This window comes from Sinocyclocheilus grahami, unplaced genomic scaffold (genome assembly GCF_001515645.1).
Source record: "Sinocyclocheilus grahami isolate Dianchi unplaced genomic scaffold, SAMN03320097.WGS_v1.1 scaffold32.1, whole genome shotgun sequence".
Taxonomy (NCBI): domain Eukaryota; kingdom Metazoa; phylum Chordata; class Actinopteri; order Cypriniformes; family Cyprinidae; genus Sinocyclocheilus; species Sinocyclocheilus grahami.
The window spans coordinates 3,463,681-3,490,715 of NW_015505211.1; the positions used below are offsets into that span (position 1 = coordinate 3,463,681).

The 27,035-nt window shown below is 37.0% G+C and overlaps 3 protein-coding genes and 1 long non-coding RNA gene across 4 annotated transcripts in view; all 4 read right to left on the reverse strand.

The window, feature by feature from the left end:
• LOC107578652 (collagen alpha-1(XXVI) chain-like) overlaps positions 1-4,734 on the reverse strand; it is a 14,570-nt gene extending 9,836 nt beyond the window's left edge. Inside the window, exons 1-3 of the mRNA XM_016264592.1 lie at positions 4,451-4,734; positions 3,172-3,294; positions 2,946-3,049 (exon numbers count right to left, since the gene is read on the reverse strand). Coding sequence (XP_016120078.1) covers positions 2,946-3,049; positions 3,172-3,294; positions 4,451-4,593 — 370 coding nt within the window. The 5' untranslated portion in view covers positions 4,594-4,734. The remainder of the gene's footprint in view (positions 1-2,945; positions 3,050-3,171; positions 3,295-4,450) is intronic.
• A 1,222-nt stretch (positions 4,735-5,956) lies between these two features.
• Positions 5,957-8,942, reverse strand: LOC107579048 (B-cell CLL/lymphoma 7 protein family member B-A-like). The gene is made up of 6 exons (XM_016264935.1): positions 8,741-8,942; positions 8,057-8,132; positions 7,806-7,908; positions 7,504-7,677; positions 7,072-7,151; positions 5,957-6,732 (listed from the first exon to the last, which is right to left on the reverse strand). Exons 1-6 carry the CDS (start codon positions 8,830-8,832, stop codon positions 6,646-6,648), a joined length of 612 nt encoding a protein of 203 aa, XP_016120421.1. The 5' UTR covers positions 8,833-8,942; the 3' UTR covers positions 5,957-6,645.
• Positions 8,943-9,446: 504 nt separating this feature from the next.
• On the reverse strand, positions 9,447-22,451 carry LOC107578663 (PR domain zinc finger protein 15-like). The gene is made up of 27 exons (XM_016264600.1): positions 22,417-22,451; positions 22,159-22,252; positions 21,482-21,635; positions 21,252-21,404; positions 20,976-21,078; positions 20,641-20,898; positions 20,372-20,525; positions 19,757-19,878; positions 19,574-19,668; positions 19,241-19,328; positions 18,671-18,835; positions 18,299-18,393; positions 18,075-18,206; positions 17,726-17,869; positions 17,028-17,191; positions 16,860-16,939; positions 16,629-16,748; positions 16,357-16,488; positions 16,185-16,268; positions 15,922-16,097; positions 15,125-15,202; positions 14,782-14,985; positions 11,366-11,550; positions 11,116-11,267; positions 10,899-11,025; positions 10,614-10,766; positions 9,447-9,985 (listed from the first exon to the last, which is right to left on the reverse strand). The coding sequence occupies exons 1-27, from the start codon at positions 22,445-22,447 to the stop codon at positions 9,526-9,528; spliced, it is 3,903 nt and encodes a 1,300-aa protein (XP_016120086.1). The 5' UTR covers positions 22,448-22,451; the 3' UTR covers positions 9,447-9,525.
• Positions 22,452-22,896: 445 nt separating this feature from the next.
• On the reverse strand, positions 22,897-26,013 carry LOC107579059 (uncharacterized). The gene is made up of 3 exons (XR_001608419.1): positions 25,945-26,013; positions 23,733-23,772; positions 22,897-22,980 (listed from the first exon to the last, which is right to left on the reverse strand). It is a non-coding gene; the product is annotated as an uncharacterized lncRNA (long non-coding RNA).
• Positions 26,014-27,035: the final 1,022 nt, after the last annotated feature.

The following is a 27,035-nucleotide window of genomic DNA, read 5'->3' on the forward strand; positions in this document are numbered from 1 at the left end:
AACAACTGACCCTGCTGCTCTAGAGCCCGCCGCGGAGGTGGCGAGCCTCTTAGCACCGCTACGTTGCCGGGCGGTAACTGAGAGTGGCGTTCGCGGGAGACCGCTGTGCCCTGTAACTCCGGCAGCGTTAGCAGACCGATCTCCTGAGGGCACTGAGGCGAGACGGACACCGTGTAATGCGGTGTAACCCGCTCCACCCCAGAGGGGACTGCCACTCGGCCAGTGGCGTCAGGACTTTTTGGCAGAGGACCTCTTAGTCTTAAGTACAGTCCGCAGATCCAGCTTAGACTTTGAGGCCCCCGACCTAGAGCGTCGCCTCGACCCACTGTCTCGACACAGGGGAGTACGTGAGGCCACGCTCTGTTTTTGTGCACTGCTGACCGCTTCAAACTCCTCAGAGGAAGAGAGGTAAACACGTGCTCTATTTATTTATTAAATACGGTCTGGTGAGTAAGATTCACATTGAAATCGAATGATGTAATATTCACGTTGCCTCGGCAGCACGCGAGCCACTCAGTCACACCAACAACATCAATCTCCTCAGAAAAAGATGGCCGCATCAGCAAGCTCTCACTCAGAGGGGGAAGAACCGCATGTTCCGAGAGCTGACTCTGCGTGCTTGCGCTCAAGCAGAAAACAAACAAACTGTGTGTATCCCCACCCGTAAAGTAACGCGGGCAGGGAAGAACACACAGCCTGAACGCTGCCTGCCCTCACCTTAGTGTCTGGTTTTGTCTTGAGATTTCGTTTTGACAGACTAAAATAAGACTCACAAACAGATATCAGACTGACACACACACAGAGCACTTGCGGAATGACAAAAAGCTGACGCTGGTCTCACCGCACGTGCTTTTATAGCTTCCTGGTCATTACGTCACCCGCCCGTGACGTCTCGCCCATCTATTGGTCTGATTACACATGAGGTTCAGAGCCCGTCACGCTGAAGAGTGTTCCCCTAGCGTTTCCGACGCAGCTCGAGTTCCTGAAGAGGAACTCTTGCAAGATGCCTGGGTGTTCTGGGTGGTTGCCAGGGCATTGTTGTGCGGTTGCTAGGGTGTTCAGGGTGGTTGCTAGTGTTCTGAGTGGTATCTATGTAGTTGCTTGCTTACACAAATCAAAAGAGGCCAACCATGAAATATCTATGCCTGGGTGTTCTGGGCGGCTGCCAGGGCATTGCTATGCAGTTGCTAAGGTGTTCTTAATCATTGCTAGGGTATTCTGGGTGGCTTTTATATGGTTGCTGGCTTACACAAGTCAAAGGAGGCCAACCACAAAATCCCTATGCCTGGATGTTCTGGGTGGTTGCCAGAGTATTGCTATGCAGTTGTTAGGGTGTTCTGGGTGGTTGCTAGGGCATTGTTATGCGGTTGCTAGGGTGTTCTGAGTAGTTGCTAGGGTATTCTGGGTGGTTTTTATATGGTTGCTGGCTTACACAAATCAAAAGAGGCCAACCATGAAATATCAATGCCTGGGTGTTCTACGTGGTTCCCAGGATGTTGCTATGTGGTTGTTAGGGTGTTCCAGGTGTTTGCTAGGGTGTTCTGGGTGGTTTCTGTGTGTTTGCCTGTTTACACAAATCAAAAGAGGCCAACCACGAAATCTCTAGGATAATCTTGGTATGTTTGGCTTGTCTTAAGCCAGGCACACACAACAGGAGTTTTAGGCCGATTTAGCCCCGATTTTCCCCTCCCGAGGATCGGAGAAAAAATCTTTTTGAGGACCTCGATTAGTTCTGATGTTCGGCGCGGTTTATCTGATAATGTGAGGCATTTACAGATCGAATCTTGCACCTCCCAATCTGCTCGCACACAAATTGGGGTAATCCCCATTAATATCAAACATGTTTGATATTTAGGATTTTAAATCAGGATGATGACGGCTTTGATTACATCAGTACTTTCACAATAGTCAATACGCAAAACAAGCTGCTTTAAAGGTCTGTTGGATAGTGGAGATGGATAATGCATAATGTGTTAAAAACTTACCACAACCGTAAGGACAAAGAGTGTAGAAAATTGCTAGCATGCTAGCTAACATATGTAAACATTGCTGAAACGTCAATGACAATCTGCTGCGTGAGATCACGTGAGGCACTCCCTCTGGCAAGATAAGATTGGGGTATTGCTATGCAGTTGTTAGGGTGTCCTGAGTGCTTTCTATGTGATTGCTTGCTTACACAAGCCAATAGAGGCCAACCACAAAATCACTATCGGTAATTTTCCAAAATCGGGTACTGTCTGTGTATGTACTACATATGAATTAGAACCTACTTTGCGACCGTTAAAAAAGTATGCTCTATAATGGGTAGAATGAATGAAACTCAGACGTACTGCATCCGCCATATTGCTACTGTCATGTGACCTACCAGCATCAGTTGTGCCACTTCACTGACACTCATCAATCCTCTCCCGTGGCCTCATGGGATAGTTAAGCATCCATCGAATGCGCACTTCAGAATCCCACCGGAAGTAGTAGGTCATCCGGGTACTGTTTTTCGAATACTATGAATTCAGACTACTACTACTCCGTTTGCGTACTCTTTTTCACATACTATATAGTAGGAAAGTATTTGATTTTGGATGCCGCGTATGTTTGGGTGTTCCGGGTGGTTGCTAAGGCATTGCTAAGTGTTTGCTCTAAGTGGTTTTTATGTGGTTGCTGGCTTACACAAGTCAAAAGAGGCCAACCACAATATCCCTATGCCTGGGTTTTCAGCGTGGTTGCCAGGGCATTGTTATGCGGTTGTTAGGGTCACAAGTCAAAAGTGGTCAACCATAAAATCTCTATTATAGTTGTGCTATGTTTTGCTTGTCTTAGCAAACACCACTAATAAATGTCTATGTAATTGGCTCACAACACATAACAATTCCTTTGTCTTACAGCCATTAAATTGATTCAGTAATGCTTCAGTGAACTTGAAATCAGCAAAAAATGAGCTCCCTCACCCTCTCTGCAGTCTTCTCCATGGAATCCTGGACAGCATCGCCATTCCAGAGAAGTGATTTTCCTGTAGGTCACTCTGTACATGGGTCTCACCAGAGTTCTGTAGCTGGGAAAATACAGAGAGGCAAAGCACGCACAGAGTCTTTTACTTGTCGTCCAAGTTAACGTGAGAGTGAATAGCAGAGTATAACCCAGTGTATACCATGAGATCATTTATTTTCTCTGTACCTGATGAGGTTTGGACATGGTCCAGGCCATCGGCAACTCTGAAACAGCCGCTGCACAACAGTCTCTGTCCCATTTTGCGTCTGGCATGAAACGGTCTTCTGTACTGTGTACTGGCACCAGTTCCTTATTCGTTCCATGTTGAATAAACAACGATAACGACAAAGACCAGACAAATCAGAATACTGCTAAATCAAGAATTAAACAGAAAAAAAAATCCATGGAGAAATGAATGAGCAAATTTTTTTGCATATCAGAAAATAAGGAAATTAAATCATGGAAAATAAGAGATTTAGGTAGGGAGCTTGAAATTTCCTTTTCACAAAACTCAGATTGATGGCACTGCAAAGCAAACAGTTATGTGGCTTCAATAGTTTTAGTGCCATTATGTTTCTTCATGAATCTCCTTCACTTCAAAAGCAAGATAAAATGCAGTACAGTGGACTGAGGGTCCTCTGAGAGACCCTCTCAGAGGCACAAGCATATCTTTTTTCCTTTACCACGGGAGACTGAATGATTTATTCTCTCCCGACATTCGTATAACACCCAAAAGAGTCTGACAGACATTCTTGAAGAGAACTAAAACAAAAAAAACAATGTGTGCCTGCATCTGCATGCTTTGTTTCTAAACTCAATCTGGGAAACTTCCCTTCTGAACATCCCAGGATTGTGACCCGGCACTGTTTGTTTCATTATTCAAGTCACTGATCATAATTTTTTCACAGGACAGACTGTGATGAATTGTGACCGGACCACAGACATACAAGAAGCTCCACACGTCTAGACTAAAGAGCTCAACCGCATGTAAAACCATAAAATATTTTGCCCACTGTCTTTTAGGGAAAAGAATGCTTCATTTTTAACATAAATAATTTTGGCTTTGTTTCAGTTTATGCTTTTTCTGGGAACTTAATTAGGGGGCCCACAGGGGCCTTCACAGATCCGTTTAGGACAGACAGACAGACAGACAAATAGACAGACAGACTGACAGACAGATAGATAGACTAGATAGATAGATAGATAGATAGATAGATAGATAGATAGATAGATAGATAGATAGATAGATAGATAGATAGATAGATAGATAGAACAGAAACAGCTGTGAATAAAATATCTAGAAATAAAAATTGTGTTGGGTTAAGATAATAATAGAATTGTTTTAACTATTCAAAGTTTATCGAGTTCATTTACCTTAATCCATAATTCTGCAGTATAATAGCCTAAGGCTTTAAATCAATCAGTTCGATAACCTAATGTTTATTCCAGCCGGTGACAGGTTTACCTGTTGAGTGTGTTTGCTCCAGTGTTGTGTTCCGACACTGTGCGCTGCAGTCTCACTGGAACCTGATAAATAGCTGCGGAAGCTTTAAAAGCTCGAAAGGAAAACATGAAAATACAAAGAAGTTTCCAAAATCCCTCACGCATGGTCCGACGTCTAACAGCTCTTCCCTTATTCCCTGTGCTTTATCTGATGTTATCCTGCTCAGACGAGTTGTGTTAAACGCCTGAGTGAGCTATTGAGAGACTTGAATGACGGGTGAGGAGAGACAGTCACTGACTAGAGTAAAATACAATCCCCTCTTCTGGAGTAAAATACTGGCTGTGTCTCATAACCTATCTGACTGACTATCTAGTACCTACTACATCATAGTCAGCATTGCCAAAAATGCTGCAGGCGTGTTTGACATCCAAAACGCGGTCTAGGTAGTATTAAGGTACTGTATAATCTATATGCCAAAACAAGTACAAGTACAGTAATATGTATTAAGTAAATATCTCAGATGTTCCAAACGTAGCCTACAATACGTAACATATTAATAACAATATATATATTTTATGAAAAATGGGGCTTCAGCACCACATGCAGGTCAAACGTTTGGTAAAACGACAAGTTTTGTATTGAATCCCCATACAAAACTTAAAATATATATTTTTAATATACGCTACAAATCAAAAGTTTGGGGTTGGTAAGATTTTTCCATGTTTTTGAATACAGTACACATAATAATAGTTTGAAATAGTATTATAATTTAAAACAACTGTATTCTATTTAAAAATATTTGAAAAAGCAATTTGATGTGATGTAAAGCTGAATGTTCTGCTGACATTATTGCAGTCTTCAGTGTCACGTGATCCGTCAGAAATCATTCTAATATGCTGCTTTGTTGCTCAAGATACATTTCTTATTATATCAAGGTTGTGCTGCTTAATATTTTTGAAGAAACCATTTTTCACCACGATTCTTTGATTAATAGAAAGTTCAAAAGAACAGCATTTATTTGAAATAGAAATCTTTTGTAACATTGTAAATGTCTTTACTGTCTCTTTCCACCGATTTTTAATGCACCCTTGCTGGATAAAATTATTAATTTATTTAGCCAAAAAAAAAAAAAACCTAACCCCAACCTTTTGAACTGTAGTGTACATTGCTATCATTTTTAAAGAATAAAGACAAAAATAAATCTTGAATATGAATCTTGAAAGGTCTAAAATGTTTCATATTTGCATCAAATAACAATATGACTGCTTCATTGAACTCATAGTGCCCACTAGACCAGTGTGCAAAAAAATAAAAGGTGGCATAAGTGACAGGCGTTTCTATGGGTGTGCTACAGAGACAAAAAACAAAACGAGAGCTGATAAGACAGTTGGAGGCACTACAGACCCTGAGAGCAGAATCTACAAACAGAAAATCGAGATATTATTCACATCTTTTGAAACATGACTTAAAGACTTCATTTCAATCTGCATGTAAACTTACAGAATTTGATTAAAGACATTCTGCATGTTGAGTCATTGTTTTTATTAAAAGGGAATGGTGTGGTCTAATGAGATTACTTGTGCATAAAGCATGATGTATTAAATTGCATTTCAAGTACCCTTGTCATTTACTTTCTTTTTGTCGTGGTTTTGGAGGACATTTTCTTCAACAATGGCTAAGTCTTCAGTCAACATGAAATTAAATTATGGCTTTCTTTTTTTAACAAGCATCACATTCAACTGAAGATAAAATAAAACTATTAGCATTATAATAACTGTAACAGCAATTTCAACAAAAGGGCTTTATAGTGATAGTACATTCATTCATTCTCCCTGTAAACAGGAATGTCTAGTTAATAGTCTGGCCTTTTTTTTTGGTTTTGGCCTATAAACGTTGAATCAATGCTTCATTCATGTTATGTCAGAATTAGTGTAAGAGATAACAATTCAGAGATTCTACTATGAGATCTTCACAAATGAACGATAATCCTGACATGACCTGAATGGAAGCATATTCTAGAAGATACAAAGGGAAAGCAAAGATTTGTACATCTAAAATGTTGCAAAGCGATCCCATGCGATAATAAATATAGTGCTTTTTCGATGTCTGGTCCATATTGTGTCTTTTGCAGCAGTTCTAGGAAGGCCAGTGATCAGTCTGGCTGATTATCAATGCCCAGTGTACAGTGTGTGTGATTGTGTGTGTGTGTGTGTATGTTAGCTAAGAGGGGCCGCCTGAATGACCGAGACCTGCTCGGTACAGATTCTTTTCAGTGGTGGGGCTCCACAGCTGTCCTCAGCCTCCTGTACCCAGAGAAAAAGGAGCAATTAATTATTAATTAGTTATTAATTTCAGTAGTACAAAAGGCTTAATATATACAATCTAAAAAATATATAATACAAAATAAATCTAGTAGAATAAATGACAAATATTGTTTAATTTTTTTTTAAACATTCATTATATATAAATTAAATATTATATATAGATATTTATGTAATTTTTTTATTTTCTCATATACAGTATACCCAAAATATATATATATAAATTTGAAGGCAAGCAAGGTTCACAACCCAAGGCAGAGGGGCTGTCGCAGCATTCATGCTTTATGCAGAACCTCTGACTGCTTTTGTACTGTTTTGTACCTGAGCAGTGAGGGGTAAAAGATCTTCCTTGATCAGTGTTGGCGGCTCATCTGCAATCTCACTTGACTGCAGCAGTGGCTCTAGAAAAAAAAAGTTATAATTTTTAAAAGTGGGTCAACGGACTAAATTATCTCAGTAAACTCCTGTGAAATGTGTAGTTTTGGAGATAAAAACATAATTCATTTGTTCAGATCAAAATCACAATGACACAAAGAGGGCAAACAACTTACTGTGAAATCTCAGGTTAATATGACTAAATATTTAAGCAAGATTTATAAAATTACAAGCTTTATAAAACACTGGATATACCTTTGGAAATGTATAATATAATGTAATGTAATATAATATAATACATTAATTAATTAATTAATTAATCTCTCAGCTCTGAGATTAACATAAAACTCAATGAAAAATGCAAAGTATGAGTCTCACCTTCCATGATTTCTTGGCCGAGAGTGGGCGGCTGTGGATCATCTGTACAGTAGTCTAGACTCTGAAGTGCAGGGCTGACCGGCTCACTGGGCTGTGGACTGGAGTTATTGCTGCTGTCTGCAGCTACTTTAAGCTGGTACGAGTCTGACAGAGAACTCTGGTTGCTGTTCTCATCTGAGAAGCCAGGAGAGAAAGAAAGAAAGCAATACGGGTTTGGAACTACAAGAAGCTGATTATGGTAAAATGTTAATTTTTGGGTAAACTATGCCTTTGAAACTTGAATCTCACATGCAAATGTTTACCTTGAAAATCTAACAGTACAGAACAGGCGTTATCAGATGCCTCCTCAGTGGAAAAATTCTTCCGTTGCATCTCACCACCCACAGACACTTTGCTCTTGTCCTTCTAAAAGATATCAGGTTACAGGTGCAGTAAATACAGTGAAGGAGTTTGGAAAATCCATTACGTTACAGATAATATGTTGATCTTATGTATAAAACGAACTCTCAAACAATTAAAACCAAGAGAAATGAACATGTTAGATGTGTCGTACCTCCTTTGTGTCCACCACAGGAACCCATTTAAATATTCTTAATGATGTATCTCCAACTGTGACCCATTTCTTCTCCCTGAAATAGAGCAATTGTGTAACAGCTTTCCCATATACATGACTTGAAAGCTCTATCAAGTTTCCATGTTAAAAACGCAACCATGCAGAAAAAAAGCACTTATCAAGTTTCCAGATGGAGAAAGTTTAAAGGCTCCTCTAAGAACTGCTTTTTCGGGACATGTGGGATTACAAAGTCCATTTGTTGATGTGTTGAACCCTATCCAATATCCCAATTTATTTCAATCACAAAAGTGCTTGGTTTTTGCTGGCCTAAACCCTGATTGAATGTGCTTGGATTACTCTCTTGCACAGTAAATGTATAATAGACTTTATAAACTAGTAAAAAAAAGAAAAGAAAAATTATAGAATTTATATAAGGTTACTGACAGTCCTACACATTACGCCTCTTCAAAACATGAAGAAACCTTTTAAAAGTCCTCTCTAGTCCCGCCTCTTTTTGCCACTTGTCCCTTGAGAAAACAAAGACAAGTGCGCAGCCATTGGCTGTCTCTTGTGTCAATCAAACCGCATCCTCTTATTAAACTCCTCCTCCTTTCCGACTGAAGTTTCTCTTTTGAAAAACATTTGTCTCTTTGAAAGTATCGTGACGCAGCCCGTCATACTCACCATCTCCGTACTCTCTCGATGGCCGCCATCACTTTCTTAATGTCATCTTTAGCGCGGCTTCGGGTCTCTGCGCGAACCGAGCGACCAGACATTTCTGAATTTTATCGGTACTCTTACTGGAATCGTGTCGGTCTCGCAGTCTGGCTTCGCAAATCTCGCGTCGCGAGAACTCAGGACCACTTTCCAGAGCTTCTTGACTGATCCCACCTACTTATAGACGGCACAGGTGGCTGCTGTTGTTTATCTTTATTACATTTGTAAACTTTATTGTAAGATGAAAAAGCCACTAGTCATATATATTCAGTCAACGACCGATGGCCCAAACCGATCTTGTAACAGCTGTACATATTTATAACCTAAATGCTTTAATATAACTCATAAAGGTTATAGTTCATTTCAAAATAAAGGCCCTCTGGGCCCGTTTTTATTTTTTAGATGAATTAAGATATCAAAATGGGTATTGTAATTATTAAAGTTAATGTTAAATATTTTAGACGTTATTTACAAATATCATATAGGCCCTATATATATATATATATATATACACACATTTATAAATTAAGGGTATTTTTTCCACCTCAGTATGACAGCATTTTGCCTTTGCAGGATACTACATTTCCCCTGAAAATGTCACTTTTAAAGCCACAAAGAGACGGCAGTAAAAAAAAAATTTTAAAAAAGGAACAAAAATTGACAAACCCTTAAAAACAGCCAATTTATTCAACAAAACCAGTATGCAAAGCAACCAAAAACAGACCAGCTTTCAAGTGAAAATAAATCAGCTTTTAGTTCTTTGTTGCATTCAGCACTGTGTCCAGAGCATTCTGAGCATCTGTTATCTGCTGCTGGAGTCTCTGTCTCACTCCATCATTTGAGGCTTTCTTCAGCATGGTCTGCATGTCCTGGATGGCAGCACGGTAACCGGTTACATTGTGAAAGACGTGAATGGCACGGTCCCCACTACTTACTAAGAAACGATTATTGATGTCAAACTTAAGGTCAGTTATCTCTTCGCTGTGAACACCGTGAAACTCCTCCTCTAGTTCACCAGTGCTGGCACTGTACATGGCTATATCACAACCGTTTGATATGGCTACTACACGACCGTCGGGAGACAGGGCAATGCGGCTCCCCTCTGCCACCTGACATGGCACAGTCCGGAGCAAATATGGGTCCTGCTTATTCTTATACTCCACATCAGTGTCCCACAGCTTCCACGTGCCGTCTTTGGACACAGTCACCATTCTGTAAAAGGGAGTGATAGAAATGTTATTGAATATTGCTATTAAAACAATAAACTGCCAATTCAAGTTTCTGCGCAGTTCAGACTCAAGTAACAAAATTATTAACACGTTTTAAAATCTGTTCACCAATAATAAATTTGTTTTTTGTTAACTAAAACTAATAAAATAGTTGTTAATTGAAATAAGTTGTAAGAAAATAAAATATAAATATTAGATGAAAAACTTTAAAATCTGACAATAGTTTAATTTGAAGTACTAAATTTACTGAAATAACTGAATAAAAATAAATTTAAGCTAAATAAATTACAAAAAAAAAAAAAATTACAAAAGCACATAAAATTACTCAAATTAAAATCTAAATTCAAAATATTTAAAAGATAATTCAAAATATTAATAAATGCTATAGTATTTAGCACCGATTAATAAACAAATTATTAACATATTTATTTATATGAATCAGTTATACATTTATGATTTTATTTATATAAATATATTGATATATTGAAGATGAGAATATCTTGCCTCCGAGAGTCATTAGAGAAATCAAAGGAGTAAACCCCAGTGACATTGAATATTGAGAGATATTGAATATATTTTTTGTTCAATGGTAAAAGATGAGAATATCTTGCCTCCGAGAGTCATTAGAGAAATCAAAGGAGTAAACCCCAGCTGAGTGTCCCTTAAGGTCAAACGCACGGGCAACCTCTCTGAACTCCCCTGATTTAGCAAAGCAAACCTCCCACACCTTCACATCAGGGGTAAAGCCACAGGAAGCAACAAACCTTATGGGAAGGAAAAAATAGTGGTTTTCAATCTATTTATGTGCATTATGTCCAAACTCTTTATCACCACTAATGCGGCACATGAATCTTTTTTATCCCAGAGGGGCTGCTTGTATTCTTTCTTGAACTAACCTTCCACACGGTGACACAGCAACATGCGAGTTGGTCATCTGATTAGTGTTTATAGTAGCTAAAACCTCTCCCTTCAGATCCCAGATCACAATGGTAGTGTCAACAGAGGCAGACATTATAAATTTGCCTGAAAACCAAGTATAAAATTACTAAAGTCTTACGCAAGCTTGCTTACTAGCCTTAGTTCAGATGCATTTAATTACTGGAGTCCACTGACCCGTCTCTGCGATTCCGATGTTGATAACGATCCCCTTGTGTTTTTGAGGGAAATCCTCCGAGGCAGCTTTGAAACTGAATGTCCCATCATCCTTTTTAATCATCTTATAGATGCGAATGGTCTCTCCATTAGCCAGCCAAGTGATAAATGCTCTAGGGACAAACACAAACCAGTCAGCAGCAATAACAGTTATAGAAAACTGTTAGATTTAATCTAATTGAACGGCATGTTATAATGAAGCCAAACGTACCGAGAGTCTGGGCTGAAGCGGACGAGTGTGGCATGGTCAAACTCAACGTTGGCCCGCAAGCACTTGTGATCTCTGTCCAGGAAGTCTTTAGAGCTCCAGATCCTGATGGTACGGTCATCAGAGCAAGATGAAAGGTATTTGCCATTGCTACTAAAATCCAGGCAAGTGACACTGCCACTGTGATTCTAGAAAGGAGAAATGAAATGCACAGAAATATCAATATACATGATTTTTAGGTAATGAATTTTCAGCAGCCATTACTTCAGAACTCCTTATAATATGCTGATTTGCTGCTCAAGAAACATTTTAATCATCATCAATGTTGAAAACAGTTGTATAATATTTTTGTGGGGACCATGACATTTTTGATTAACAGAAAGTGACACCATTTATTTGAAAAATAAATCTTTTGTAGCATTATAAATGTCTTTACTATAACATGCTTTGACAGTAAATGTCGTCATGTGTTTGCTGAAGCTTGTGATTATGGTAAGGGGTATTACATTTCTGACACGTGCTTGTGGTGTTCGGCCAATCACAATGCACTGGGTCAGCTGGCCAATCAGAGCAGACTGCACTTGTCAAAGGAGGGGCTTTGTTGAAAACGAAGTGTTTGAGAGAGGCGGGGCATAGAGGACCTACAATAATGTACAGTATTTGAAAAAGAATGTGTTTTTTGAACATTAAAGCATGTCAACATATTCTGTTACACCAAATAGCTTACACAAAATAATGATCTTTAAAATAGCATCATATGACCCCTTTAAGTATCGATACTATCGATACTGATGTTGTATCGAAAAGATCGAACCTCACATAAAAATATCGATTCTAAAGTGCATTTTTAACCATTAGTTTCATCGGAACACGCAAATGCTGAAAGACAGAACCAATCAATTACAGACAGCGTTCACTGCTGACGCATGGCTCACAGTGCTTGTTTAAATAGGGCTGCGTTTCCCAAAAGCATTTTTGTTCAAATAATTGCAGCCTTGGTGAGCACGAGACTTAAAAAAATATGACAAAATCTTACTGACCCCAAACCTTTGTGTACATGTAACATTTATTTTAAATTGGCTAGTTTGTGGAAGTAAATTTATTTAAACTGGTTGTTAAAAGTTCAAATGGATTGTGTCCTGTTCTGTAATTGCTGTCAATAAATCTGTCAGAAAAAAATATGCTAAAGTTTCACCTTTAGGGGCACAACAGCCTGGCAGCCTTTTACAAAAATGAACCATGGTTGTATTACAGTAACCACAGTTTACCACAGTATTTGAACTAAAACGGCAGTAACCACAAATTTACCATGGTAATTATAATAATACATTTTAGTACTTATGTAACACCATGTTTATTTTTCATGAGGTATCCTCAAAGGTGCACCTTTGTAACTTATCTACTCTTAAAACATGCATACTTGTATGGTACTAATATGCACACTTTTAGGGGAATAGTTGCACCTTTGAGATTTACTGCGCCAGTAAAGGGCTAAAATACAATTATAGTATATTTTATTTCTGACAATGTAAACAAAAAAAGGCCTATGAAATGTTAAAAAACATGGCTTTAAAATCTAATATTAAGTGAGAATAATTACTGATTATATTCTTTTAATAATTTAAAAGATCAGTTTAGTTTAGAGGTATCGGTATCGATATCGGCGATACTGGGCTTGAAAATATCGGTATCGGATAAAAAAAAATAAAAATAAAATAAGAGGTATCGCCCATCCCTACCCTGGTGTAGGATATAATAGTGCGTCATTCTGTCATCCTTGGTTTTATTTATTTTTTAATTCTAAAAATTTTTTATTTCCATGTTATTTTCCATATATATTCTGCATTCGACTTTAGGTGTTGCTTCATTCAATTATATTTGGATAATCTCCTCTGATAAATGCACACACATACAAATACATATAAAATATTATGCACTACAATATTCAACAAATTTTTTTTTTTTGCTTTAAAGTCCATGAAATGGCATTCACAAACAATTTTACCTTTGTAATTTTGGATGGAAACAAAATATTGAAAAAAAAGTAAGATAAATAAAGGAAAAGAAAAAGGTTTGATTTTATCCATCAGGAATTGATTAGATCTAGTGATACATACACACACACACACATATACAGTGGGGGAAAAAAGTATTTAGTCAGCCACCAATTGTGCAAGTTCTCCCACTTAAAAAGATGAGAGAGGCCTGTAATTTTCATCATAGGTATACCTCAACTATGAGAGACAAAATGAGAAAAACAAATCCAGAAAATCACATTGTAGGATTTTTAAAGAATTTAAATAAGAGGTATCTCCCATCCCTACCCTGGTGTAGGATATATAGTGCGTCATTCTGTCATCCTTTGTTTTATTTATTTTTTAATTCTAAAAATTTTTTATTTCCATGTTATTTTCCATATATATTCTGCATTCGACTTTAGGTGTTGCTTCATTCAATTATATTTGGATAATCTCCTCTGATAAACGCACACACATACAAATACATATAAAATATTATGCACTACAATATTCAACGATTTTTTTTTTTGCTTTAAAGTTCATGAAATGGCATTCACAAACAATTTTACCTTTGTAATTTTGGATGGAAACAAAATATTGAAAAAAAAGTAAGATAAATAAAGGAAAAGAAAAAGGTTTGATTTTATCCATCAGGAATTGATTAGATCTAGGGATACATACACACACACATATATATATATATCTATATTTTTATATCTATCTATCTATATATAAAAATTAAGTGTGAATCATTTATAATCCATCCATTAATACAAATTCAACACCTCAGAGACTAGTCCATACATGCATTTATTTGAAGGACAACCCATTGTTCTTTAAAAAAAGGAAACAAAAATAGAACATATTTCCAGTTAACATTTACAATACAATCTATCCATGTATTATATTTATATTAATTCATTCTTTTTGACATCATCAATCCACAGGTGCTACAGCATGATTATTAAATTATGTAAATAGGATTTTTAAATATATTAAATTAAATTAATTTACTTTACTTTTAATTAAATAACACTGTTAAATGTAATCTTCAGCAAATAACAAAATATAAATTTTTCATACGGTACAATATTATTCTATGAAATTCACTTTCAAATAATTGTACATTTTAGTGTTTAATTTTTAACTTATTTAAACAAAATAATATAGCACTTTAATTAATTTAGTTAACTAAATTCTAAAAAAAATTATTTTTAACTTATTTAGACAAAATAGTATTGAATTTTAATTGAATTGTGAAAAGAATCCTGCTCAATAAGACCAGCAATGTGCATCAAAGTACACAAACAACAAAGTGAAACAAAGTAAATAGGGTTGATTTTGATTTCATGTTGACTTTAAAGGGAAAAATGCTTGGAAATAATTACTGATAGAACAAACCTGCTGAATGCTCTGCACAGCAGAGTTGGTTTCATCTCCCACGGTGGTCGAGAACTCAGTGGTTTTGCTGGTGAAGTCAGCATACTCGTCTGAATCAGACAGCTCTGGCTCATGAGGCAGGAGTTTAGCCCTATTCTTGGTGGGATTGGAGTTCCTGGAGACTTTTTCCGCAGTCAGAGAGCCTTTCTCCAGAGTCAGAGAGGGCTGAACAACAGAATGACAAACAGAAACCAAATAATAATAAAAAAACACACACATTCAAATTTCGCTCATGCAGCACAATCCTCCTTTAATTTTCATTCTCTGTCTATTATCATGCAAAACAGGCTGTTACAAGACAAACCTGTGCAATACTGATGGTGGAAGCATCGACTGTTGATGGTTCTTGAAGATCAAAGTCACCCAATCGTACGGTCACAATCTGCTGAGATCACATGAAGCTTAGACATCTAGGCTTCCATAAGCTCAAAAATGTTCAAGTGAAAAAGTGAAATGAAAATGTCCTTTAAATTCAGTCAATATTTTGTCATTTCATAGTCATTCATTTTCAATGAATTAATTAGTGTTATTTTAGTCCATTGTACGCACTAAAATAGCATGTAATTTTCAGTAATAGAGGAACTGTAATATTGTGAAATATGATTACAATTTAAAAGAACTGATTTCTATTTGCATATTTACAGTTTTTGTTTACAGTTTTAGCGGCATCATATTTTTTTGGAAACTGTTTACCATTTTTCACCTGTCTACCATTCAAAAGTTTGGAGTATGCTTAAAAAATAAATTAACACTTTTATTCAGCAAGGTAAAACAGGTCCATTTTGCTGACAAAGATAGCATGTAATTTACTCAACCAAAACATAATTTATTTGATGAAAACTTACAGATAGAGAAATGTAGAAACATTTATAGTTTATTTATTTAATTTCAATATGTAAAATACATTAATGAATGCATAAAATGTTTTAAATGTATAAAAAGATTTATGCATGAACTATAGATGAATTACTTGATGCACTTGATGATTTTTTTTACATTTACATTTATGCATTTAGCAGTAATTTAATTTATATAATCTTAATTATCACTGACAATATCAAAAAAGCGTTTTTTTGAAAAATATATGTGGTTGTTTCTCACCTCGGGGTGTTTGCGGCGCATGTGGCGGTTCATGGAGGCGCGTGTGGAGACTTTGGTGCCGCACAGGTGGCAGCTCTGAGCCTCCACCTTCTCATGGGTCAGCTGCATGTGTTTCTGCAGCATATACTGCGTCACATACTTCTTGTCACAGACGGAGCAAGAAAACGTCTTTCCAACTGCAAAAGACAGACAGATGAGAGTAAATATTTGACTGTTTTACTGTAACTAAACCAAACTCTGTATAATATTTCCATGAACTGTACCTGTATGAATAAGCTTGTGCGTCTCCATTGTGTTTCTCTCACTAAACGTTTTCCCACACAGTTCACACATGAAGTCCTTTGTGCCTGAAGGAAGACATTACTATATTTTGAATCTTGTTTTGCGATGTGTATCATATGTAACATTATAGTACAAGTCAAGAATGTTGCTCACCTGTGTGTCTTTTGTAATGCTTCAGCATGTTGACTTTCTGGGCAAATTTGCGGTTACATTCTTTACATTCGTATTCTTTAATTCCCTTGTGCAGCTTCATATGATGCCGTAGGGCATGTTTCGTCTTCATGCCTGGAAAACAGAGACAAATATATGTACTCATCTTGTAAATGTTTTGCTTTTGGAATCATTTCTGGTCACAATCAAGCTACACAGTTTCACATTAGCATGCAAGGTGTATTAGGGGATTGAGAGGGATGAAGTGTCCGTACCTTTCCCACACTCCGCACACAGGAAGTCTCTGACGTTGTCATGGACCCTCAGATGTTCCTTTAGCATGTCTTTCCTGGCAAAGGACTTTCCACACTGATCACAGCAGTGGCTCTTCACTCCTGCAGCGGCCAGAGGGTTTATCACTTTTAACTAAGCCTTGTATATAAAATTAAAGTAATTACACTACACTAATTTCTACCTGTGTACTATATTGGTAACACCAGGCTCACCTGTGTGGATGATTTTGTGCCTCTCCAGGTTGCCGATACTGTTGAAAATCCGTCCGCACATGTCACATGGATGAATATATCTGTGAAGAAAGTAGTGGAATTTAACTTTGCCGCAAAAAAAACGTTAAACGTTTTTTTCAAAAGCCTCATGAAAAAGCTCTGTCTTACTTCTGCACTGCAGGATCAGGCAGGTGGTCTCGGTGGATGACCAGGTGAGCGTTATACGTGGCCTTCAGAGCAAAACGGCGGTTACACATGGTGCAGTTGTACCCTTTTTCTTTATGCATGTCCATTATGTGTTTCAAGTAGTCACGACCCTTGGCGAATGTCATCTGATGAAGGATGATGAAAAGAGAGGGAGAATGTTTATGATATGTAAATAAATGATTTTGCTGGGAATATAAAATTAAGGAACATTATGAACATCACAATGGATCATTATTTAGCAATTAAAAGAGTTTGTGAATTAATTAAATTTCAATGAAGTGATTTTACTATTTGTTTGTGGCAACACTAAAAAATCTTCATGGAAACCTATACATGGTGTTTTTAAAATATTTTTATGCATTTTATGAATTAAAATGTGGAAATATATGTCGGTAAATATGGCTGTTTATTACTATTTATTGCTTCTATATTTGTGCATATAAATGAAAATTAATAAATAGCAAAACATACACTGAATATTTTTATTTAGATTTTTTACTGTATTTTATTTCTTGGGAAAAAACATATGACTCTAATTTGCAACAATACATGACAGTTACTCAGTTACAAAAAATAATTTAAGAGCAAAAAACTACTAGACATTAAATATCGTCAAAAGGCCGGAAATTTCAAGATGTCACGACAACACGACAGTTTACTTGACATTTCTTGCAGCTGTATTTGTGATGATCAGGATCGTTCTTCTCATCTTCCTCATCAGAGCTGTCATCACTCTCCTCCATAGAGATGCCAATCTTCTTAATGAAGTCCTCTCTCTCCTGCTCATCCAATAAGGCGATGTCCTGAAAAAAAAAAAGCATTTTGGAACTCAATTAGAGTAGAACATCACAAATAAATCACCAACTGAAATTCCATTTAAGCATGTGAATGCCCTTTAACTAAAATGTTTTTGTCAGCGGTGGATTTCCTTCAGGCTGACTAGTCATTCAGACAACCCACCAACTACTTACTAATGAAAAAACTGTTTTGCACGCCACTATTCCTCACCTTAAAGTGTACATGTATGTGATCTCTCAGCACATCCACACGGAAGAACTTGCGGCCACAGATCTCACAGGTGTATTTCTTGTCCCCATGGGTTAGTAAGTGTTTGTTCATATTACTCCGACAGGAAAACACCTTGAATATAAAGTTGTTTATTTTTTTTTTAAATTCAGTTTAGCACAGATCTGCTATCAACATATTTGGTGTCACTGATATAGAAAAGCCACCTTTCCACAAATGGGGCATGCCGAAGGCTCCTTCCTGTATTTGCTTCCCTCCTCCCCATTCGCTTCAAGCTCCTCTCGTTTCATGTTCTTTGGGCCTGTGGAAAAGCAATGGGTTGTGGAAGCCATTAGTGCACACACAGAGGACGTGACATAATGGTTGATGAAAGAAAAGAAAGTTAAAGAGAACAGTTGTGCAAGAACCATCTGTTCAATGTTTGCTTTTTTACTGATTAGCAAAACAGATTTTACCTGCCGTTTTTCCATTTCAAAGATACGTCAAAAATATTTTACATATGCATGGAGTGTGTCCTTGGTTTATTTGAAGTATTACAATGAAATAAATTAATTGAAGCAGCGATCTCAATAACTCACCAACATGCCGCCTCTGGTGGTCCTGCATGACATCTTTGCGGTAGAACATCTTATTGCAGATTTCACACGCGTAGAGTTTCTCTCCATGTTTCTTTTTGTGCTTGGACAAATTACTGTTAGTGGAGAAAAACCTTGAGCATATCTCACACTGGAACGTTTTGTCATCTGCAAAAAGAGGAGAACATATGAAACAGATATTGTGCATGCTGTCAAATACATATTTTATTCATTTAAATTTTATACAATGCATTTGAAAAATATATTTCTAAATTGTGTATTATTCCTCAAGTCATATAAAAACCTCGAATTGTAAAAGGGTTATGAACTTTTTATTTAATTAATTACATAATATCCTAATAAATTTGTCATATCTGTTTATTAAAATTAAATCAACAGTCAATTGACCAATAATTAATATATATATTACACTTAATTAATAATTACTATTATTATTATTTGTGGTTATTTATGGTTTAGAATAACTGTCTTAAATCTAAAACAGAAATGTATGGTGCAATATTTAGCTAAAATGATTTAATGAATGTCATTCAAATGAAACTTATTCTTTACCTGTCCTGCAGTTATGAAATCTTAAGGCATTTTCCACTCTGAAAGATTTCCCACAGGTTGAACATTTGTATCTGTACTCTATGTCAGGCTAAGAAAACATACACAAATACAACATACAAAAACACACAGATTCATCTAAAATTAATGCATCTAGCCATATTTTAATATGTTATTTTATTAAATCAATAAATAAGATGTTATTGGTTTAAAAAACGCACCATACCTCATTCTTGCTGTGTTTGTATGATATATGCTGTTTCAGACTCTCCTTTCGAAAAATTAATGCATCTAGCCATATTTTAATATGTTATTTTATTAAATCACGCACCATACCTCATTCTTGCTGTGTTTGTATGATATATGCTGTTTCAGACTCTCCTTTCGACTGAACATCTTGTCACACTCATCACACTTAAAACATTTATCGCCTGTAAACAGTTTAGATTAACAGTAAAGCATATGACACAATATTATTTATTATATGAAAGTCATTTCTCAGGATGCTGGGAGAGTTACCGTGGGAACGGATGTGTCGGTTGAGGTTGCTGCTGTTCTGAAACACCTTACTGCAGAGGCAGCACTGGAAAACTCTTTTATGATCGCCTCCCTGTCGCAGAGATCTCTTCCTCATACCAGGTCTAACAGACAAATAGGATAAAGAATTGATTAATGAAAAAAAGTGAAATTACACTATTGTTCAAAAGTTTGGGTTCAGTAAGATTCTTTAATATTTTTGAAATAAGTCATTTATCCTCAACAAGCATGCATTTATTTGATCAAAAATCAATATTGTGAAATATTATTACAAACTATTTTCTATTATAGTATATTTTCAAATGTAACTTATTCCTGTGATGCAAAGCTGAATTTTCAGCAGCATTACTCCAGTCTTCAGTGTCACTCGATCCTTCAGAAATTCAAAATGGTACAGGTAACTTCAAAGGAACAGCGTTTATTTGAAATAGAAATCTTTTATACATTTATAAATGTCATTTTGTCCCTTTTGATCATTTTAATGCATGCCTGCTGAATGTCTTAAAAAAAGAAACTAGCCCCAACTTTTAAACAGTAGTGTATGTGTTTTAAAACACAGAGGATGTGACATAAATGAATTGTAAAAGTCGTCCTTACTTCACAGAGGAGATAGGGGAGCGTGTCACCCGAGATGTTTTGAGTGGCGGGCCGTCTCTGGCAACCACCTCTTGGACATCCAGTACAGACAGGGGAACATCAGAAGCCACAGTACTGAGAGGCTGCTCACCGGACACAAAAACAGGGGCTTCTGCTAGATGGGAGGTGAAAAAATAAAGCTCATTCAAACAATCTTTCAAGGGTTACTTTTCTGAAATGTGCTTTAATAACCTACTTTGTAGGCCATACCCCTATAATTCCCACCTCACCTTGACTAGAATCAGCTGTTCCACTCGGCACAGGTTTCTGTGCTTTTGTCCGTCGTGGCCTGCCTTGCTTTCTAGTTGGCTCTGGTGGGGTGGGGGCAATTTTGGCTGTGTTGTTTTGGGATGCCGCCTCTGCAACCTGCTGGACAGGTGGGTCTGTGGAAAGTGCTGGGGTTTGGCAAAGCAGCCGGTCCGGGACTGGAAGGGTCTCTGTTGGTGCCCCCTTTGCCAGAGGGACTCCAGGTTTGTTGGACACCATTTCTGAAGACGCAAAAGGATGAATAACTTCATCCAACAGAAGTATAATGCACATTGCACAGACTTTAAAGCACACATACCTGGTGGAGGTGGAAGAACAGGTGGCCTAAGGACAGGCCGATCCATTTTTTTGGCATAAAAAGCTCCATACCAGACTCTAAGCTCTGTTCCGGGCAGGACATCCTGAGACGGAACAAATGAGAGAACAATCAAAGTAAATGAGCATATGAAATTGAATAACACACCACAATAAACTAAGCTGTTCATTATTTATCAATGTTAATAACATAACTGTACCCGTCCTCACTATATAACCACAGAGCTATGAATGGCACTGAAGTGCGGCATCAATTCACCTGTGATGTATTAAAGTAAACATCATCATCTTGCTGGTAGGCCGTCAGATTCTGGTGTTTGTGGTCTGTGGCGGGCCGAACCAACATCATCCAGTTACAGTCGTCTTCATTAGACATGTCAAAACACACCACTGAGCCGTCCTTTTGAAATACCTAAGATATACAATAGAGAAAACATTAAGTATAGGCGCACTTGGATAGGAGTGGCATATTGATGGTCTATTGTTTACCTTTAAAGGAAATGCCCCCTCAGTTTGAAGGCTTGGAACCTTCTTGGCCTCAAATGGGCCAAATCGAGTCCTCTTAACCAGCCATCGAAGCACAAACACACCTTCTTTCCCCTTCTCAGCTAACCTGATCTCCAAGCTGCCTGGTAAAGACGACCTGGAACATGGACAATAATGATGTTAAAATTTCAATAACGTTAATATATAAAACTTTTACATTGTTACAAAAATATTATATTTCAAATAAATACTGTTCTTTTAAACATTCTTTTTTTTTTTTTTTCTTGAAATTGTTTTCCACAAAAATATTAAGCAGCACAACTGCTTTTTAAAAACTGGTAATAATGAGAAATGTTATTTGAGCACCGAATTAGAATATTAGAATGATTATGTGACACTGAAGACTGGAGTAATGGCTGCTGAAAATTTAGATTTAAATTCATAGGAATAAATTACGTTTTAAAATCTATTAAAATAGAAAACTGTTATTTAAAAATTTGAATAATATTTCACAATATGACGTTTTTAAAACTGTTATTGTCATAATAAAATTTTGGTAATAAACACAATACAGAGTCAATATCTTGCACATATGGCCATCTAATTGTGGTCAGTGCGCTCAGGCAGAGCCAAGACCCTCTCTGAGGATATCTGGCCAAAAGCCACTCATGTTCGCTCACCGTGCCCGACTCAGAACAAACGAGTCCTTCACCGTGACGACAGGCCCCAGCTCAGGACACTCAGAGTCATGGTACTGCCCGCAGTCCTCACACCCTGCATGGAGTACAGTCACATGCGCATATTACACCATACTCTTTAATAATACAAGGACACTGCAAAAAAGCTTGACAGTGGCAATGAGGATACAATATTGCAATATTACAATGATGTTGCATGTATATTCATAAACAAATGTGAGGTTATAGTTGCATACTTACAAATAAACTCATCTGGTGTCTGCTCTGCCATTCTGACACCCTACAGATGATGCACAAAAGTTAGTTTTAACACCTGTAACAATTTTATCATTCAATTAATTTGTCAGCACAACTGCTTTTTAAAAACTGGTAATAATGAGAAATGTTATTTGAGCACCGAATTAGAATATTAGAATGATTATGTGACACTGAAGACTGGAGTAATGGCTGCTGAAAATTTAGATTTCAATTCATAGGAATAAATTACGTTTTAAAATCTATTCAAATAGAAAACAGTTATTTAAAATTTGAATAATATTTCACAATATGACATTTTTAAAACTGTTATTGTCGTAATAAAATTTTGGTAATAAACACAATACAGAGTCAATATCTTGCACATATGGCCATCTAATTGTGGTCAGTGCGCTCAGGCAGAGCCAAGACCCTCTCTGAGGGTATCTGGCCAAAAGCCACTCATGTTCGCTCACCGTGCCCGACTCAGAACAAACGAGTCCTTCACCGTGACGACAGGCCCCAGCTCAGGACACTCAGAGTCATGGTACTGCCCGCAGTCCTCACACCCTGCATGGAGTACAGTCACATGCGCATATTACACCATACTCTTTAATAATACAAGGACACTGCAAAAAAGCTTGACAGTGGCAATGAGGATACAATATTGCAATATTACAATGATGTTGCATGTATATTCATAAACAAATGTGAGGTTATAGTTGCATACTTACAAATAAACTCATCTGGTGTCTGCTCTGCCATTCTGACACCCTACAGATGATGCACAAAAGTTAGTTTTAACACCTGTAACAATTTTATCATTCAATTAATTTGTGGCATGGTGGCATTCTTATGACACTTTTGCAATAGGATAGGATTGAATAATTCTAATTACATTGATTGTTAATTAAAAGTAGATTAGTACACTAATTACATTACGGTTTTAAATATAAATCAAAAATGTTACATATTCCAATATTTAAAACGTATAGAATACAAACTTGTATTCATGTTGACTTGGCAATTTTTTTTTTTAAAGGGGTCATATGATGTTGCTAAAAAGAACATTATTTTGTGTATTTGGTGTAATGAAATGTGTTTATGTGGTTTAAAGTAAAAAAAACACATTATTTTCCATATACTGTACATTATTGTTTCGCCTTTTTGAAACGCGTCGAGCATATTACACCATACTCTTTAATAATACAAGGACACTGCAAAAAAGCTTGACAGTGGCAATGAGGATACAATATTGCAATATTACAATGATGTTGCATGTATATTCATAAACAAATGTGAGGTTATAGTTGCATACTTACAAATAAACTCATCTGGTGTCTGCTCTGCCATTCTGACACCCTACAGATGATGCACAAAAGTTAGTTTTAACACCTGTAACAATTTTATCATTCAATTAATTTGTGGCATGGTGGCATTCTTATGACACTTTTGCAATAGGATAGGATTGAATAATTCTAATTACATTGATTGTTAATTAAAAGTAGATTAGTACACTAATTACATTACGGTTTTAAATATAAATCTAAAATGTTACATATTCCAATATTTAAAACGTATAGAATACAAACTTGTATTCATGTTGACTTGACAATTTTTTTTTAAAGGGGTCATATGATGTTGCTAAAAAGAACATTATTTTGTGTATTTGGTGTAATGAAATGTGTTTATGTGGTTTAAAGTAAAAAAAAAAAACACACATTATTTTCCACATACTGTACATTATTGTTTCTCCTCTATGCCCCGCCTTTTTGAAATGTGTCGATTTTTACAAAGCTCATCGGTCTGAAAAGCGAGGTGTGCTGTGATTGGCCAGCTATCCAGTGCGTTATGTTTGGCTGAATACCTCAAGCGTGTGACGGAAATGTTACGCCCCTCACCATACTGTTGAGGCCGTGTCCCGGCCGGAGCGACGAGACATAAACATTAAAACCCATTACAAACGAGGCATTTGTTGCATCCAGTGGGGACATAATTACTGATTATAATGACTTATACTGTCTTTTTACGCGTTGCGTTGCATTGCATCGCGCCGCGTAAACATAAAACTCTGTCTGCATTTGGGATCGGAGAAATGACAAACAACAAGTGCTACTAACTCTACTGCCCAAAACTCGCGTTTGAATCATCAGTGACAACTAAAAACACAGCGGCCTAGCGTGAGGGGAAGCCCCAGCTTAGCGTGCGCCGAAGCCGGGATAGAGTGAGCTGAGGCGGGCTGGACTCCGCTTCGTCCACGGTGAAAGTTGATGTATTCCCTCAGCGACCAGCACGGATCAGCTCCAGGCATGACGAAGCGGTTATCGTCCTTTTTTGGAAAACCAAACAAAGTAGTTTCGCTTTCACAACGAAGCACACAACGTCTTCAGGACATCACTGCAGCGTCAACTATACTACAGCGAGAATACAAGTTACGCCTTCTTTCTTTGCGCGAACATTTGGGCGGCGTTATGCAAATCTTCCCACATCGTGAGGTAGATATGTGGGGGCGTGTTAGAACGAGCCGTTTTAGGTAGGCGTGGTTAACTCTTAACTTTTATAAAGAATATCTCTTTGGTTTTGAGACTTTAGTGTTTGCAACTTTACAGATCTTCTTTATGCACCAAGAGCTTGTAACACTCCAAAGAGAAAGGAAAAATTGAAATCGCATCATATGACCCCTTTAAATAATTTTCTACAAAAAATTTGATAAGCATAAAAAAATACCAGGTTGTGTAATTGCTTAGATATATAATAATAAAAGACTACGTCTAACAGCTTATGCTAAATTTCTATTTCCAAAATGTTAGCCTTTAAAAAAACTGTTTTAAAATTACACTTAAACTTTTTAGTATTAAAATAAAACCACATAATATGTATTTCAGTAATTTTTGTATTAACTGGGCTTTTAAATATTTTTTGAATATAACTTTGTAAATTTGGGCTAAAAATATGCACGTCTAGCATGTATAAAGAAAAGACTACATTAAATACTACGTTATAAAATTGTAAGGTCGTAATGCAAACACATTGTAAAAACGCATGTAAATGCACTTTACCATTATAACTTTGTATTCGTTGCATTGCTGTCAGTCAGCAAAGCCCATTACACAGTGCAACAGATTTTGTTGATGCTCCCAAGATCAACAATAACAACAAATGACGCTCTTTTTCGACGCAGATCGGGGAGCAGTCTGCGCATGAATCGCCCGTAAGCAGCCAGGGAAGAGGAGTACAATACGGACAGAATCCGTGATTTGGGAAGATTTCAAACTGTAGCCGGGTTTTAACTCCGATCTCAGGCTGCGCTCGCGCTCTTTCAGCAATGCAAATGTAACAAAGAACAATCGGCATGGCGGATGGAATGGAGACGCAGCGCTCATCTGGAGCCAGAGCGTTTGAAAACACAAAGCACGAGAAACTCGCTCCGCTCACACTTTTCATTGCTCCTGCACCTGTGAATGAGGAGCATTTGGCCATTTCGCTCAATGCGTTTGAATATAAATGCTTCACAATTTAGCATAAAGCCATTACCTGTTTTCAAAACGTCTACACATTTAGTGAATCCTGACTCCGGGTTACAATCCGCTCCAGAAACCGCGCAGGACCGGAAATAAGACCCGCGAAGGGGATTATGGGATATGTAGTTTTTCCACAAACGCCGTACCCTGTGAGATTTGCCTCAAATGTTCCATCTGATTAATTCGATTATGCAAATGACTTCATGCAGATTGAAAACGTCTGAATGAGTTTTGATGTGAAAAAGTTCACACAGGAATGTTCAGTCAGTGTTTATTGCTCAAACCAATAAAGATATACTGATGAACAGAATCCCTGCAGATCACAGGCTGACGTTCCATACATCAGTCTTTGTCACTTCACCATCATAGAGCGGTTCAGTCATTACGTCAACGTGTAGGCTAATTGGGAAGCTAATTATTAGGTTTGAAGAGTAACAAAAGTTCATTACATGAAAAGACTTTCACACATATTGCACAAACTCATACATCAAATGTGAAATTTAAAGCTTTGAATTAAAGACTACAACAGTGGTTCATTAACTAACATCCTTATGGTAGTTGTAGTCCTTATTTAGCAACACCTTAGCCACGTGTTAAATTAAAATGCACAGCACAGTAGTATGTCCATATGTTGTTGTTTTTTTTTTTTTAGAACAAAACAAGTATCTTCAAGTAATGACAGACTTTTACTCATAAATCACAAACCACCATTCCTAAGAGCTGATAAGAGAATTCTAGAGGGTTTTAGGACTTCAAACTCAACAGCTCTATAAGTTCTTACTGCACAGGCCATACACATGAGCAATCTTAATATTGCAGGTAAATGTTTTATGGTGAGCAATGAAACAATTATCATTCACAACAGCCATTTCTAAGGTCCTTCTGGTTAAGGAGGCCAACCAGACTCCAAAAGAACGCACAGATGAGTTGACGAGTAGTTCTTTAATGCACATGGATACATTATGATATGCATATACAGAGGACTGATGTACATATTGCACAAACTCATACATCAAATGTGAAATTTAAAGCTTTGAATTAAAGACTACAACAGTGGTTCATTAACTAACATCCTTATGGTAGTTGTAGTCCTTATTTAGCAAC

Excerpts from the sequence above, each read along its gene's own strand:
- LOC107578663 (XM_016264600.1), bottom strand. The coding sequence starts at position 22,447 with ATGGCAGAGCAGACACCAGATGAGTTTATTT. Across the intron at positions 19,879-20,371 it reads TCCCCTATCTCCTCTGTGAA|ACCTGGTATGAGGAAGAGAT; the intron begins GTAAGGACGACT and ends TTTGTCTGTTAG. Across the intron at positions 16,489-16,628 it reads GTGTGCGGAGTGTGGGAAAG|GCATGAAGACGAAACATGCC; the intron begins GTACGGACACTT and ends TCTGTTTTCCAG.
- LOC107579048 (XM_016264935.1), bottom strand. The coding sequence starts at position 8,832 with ATGTCTGGTCGCTCGGTTCGCGCAGAGACCCGAAGCCGCGCTAAAGAT. Across the intron at positions 7,678-7,805 it reads TGTACTGTTAGATTTTCAAG|ATGAGAACAGCAACCAGAGT; the intron begins GTAAACATTTGC and ends CTGGCTTCTCAG. Across the intron at positions 6,733-7,071 it reads TTTTACCCCTCACTGCTCAG|GAGGCTGAGGACAGCTGTGG; the intron begins GTACAAAACAGT and ends CTCTGGGTACAG.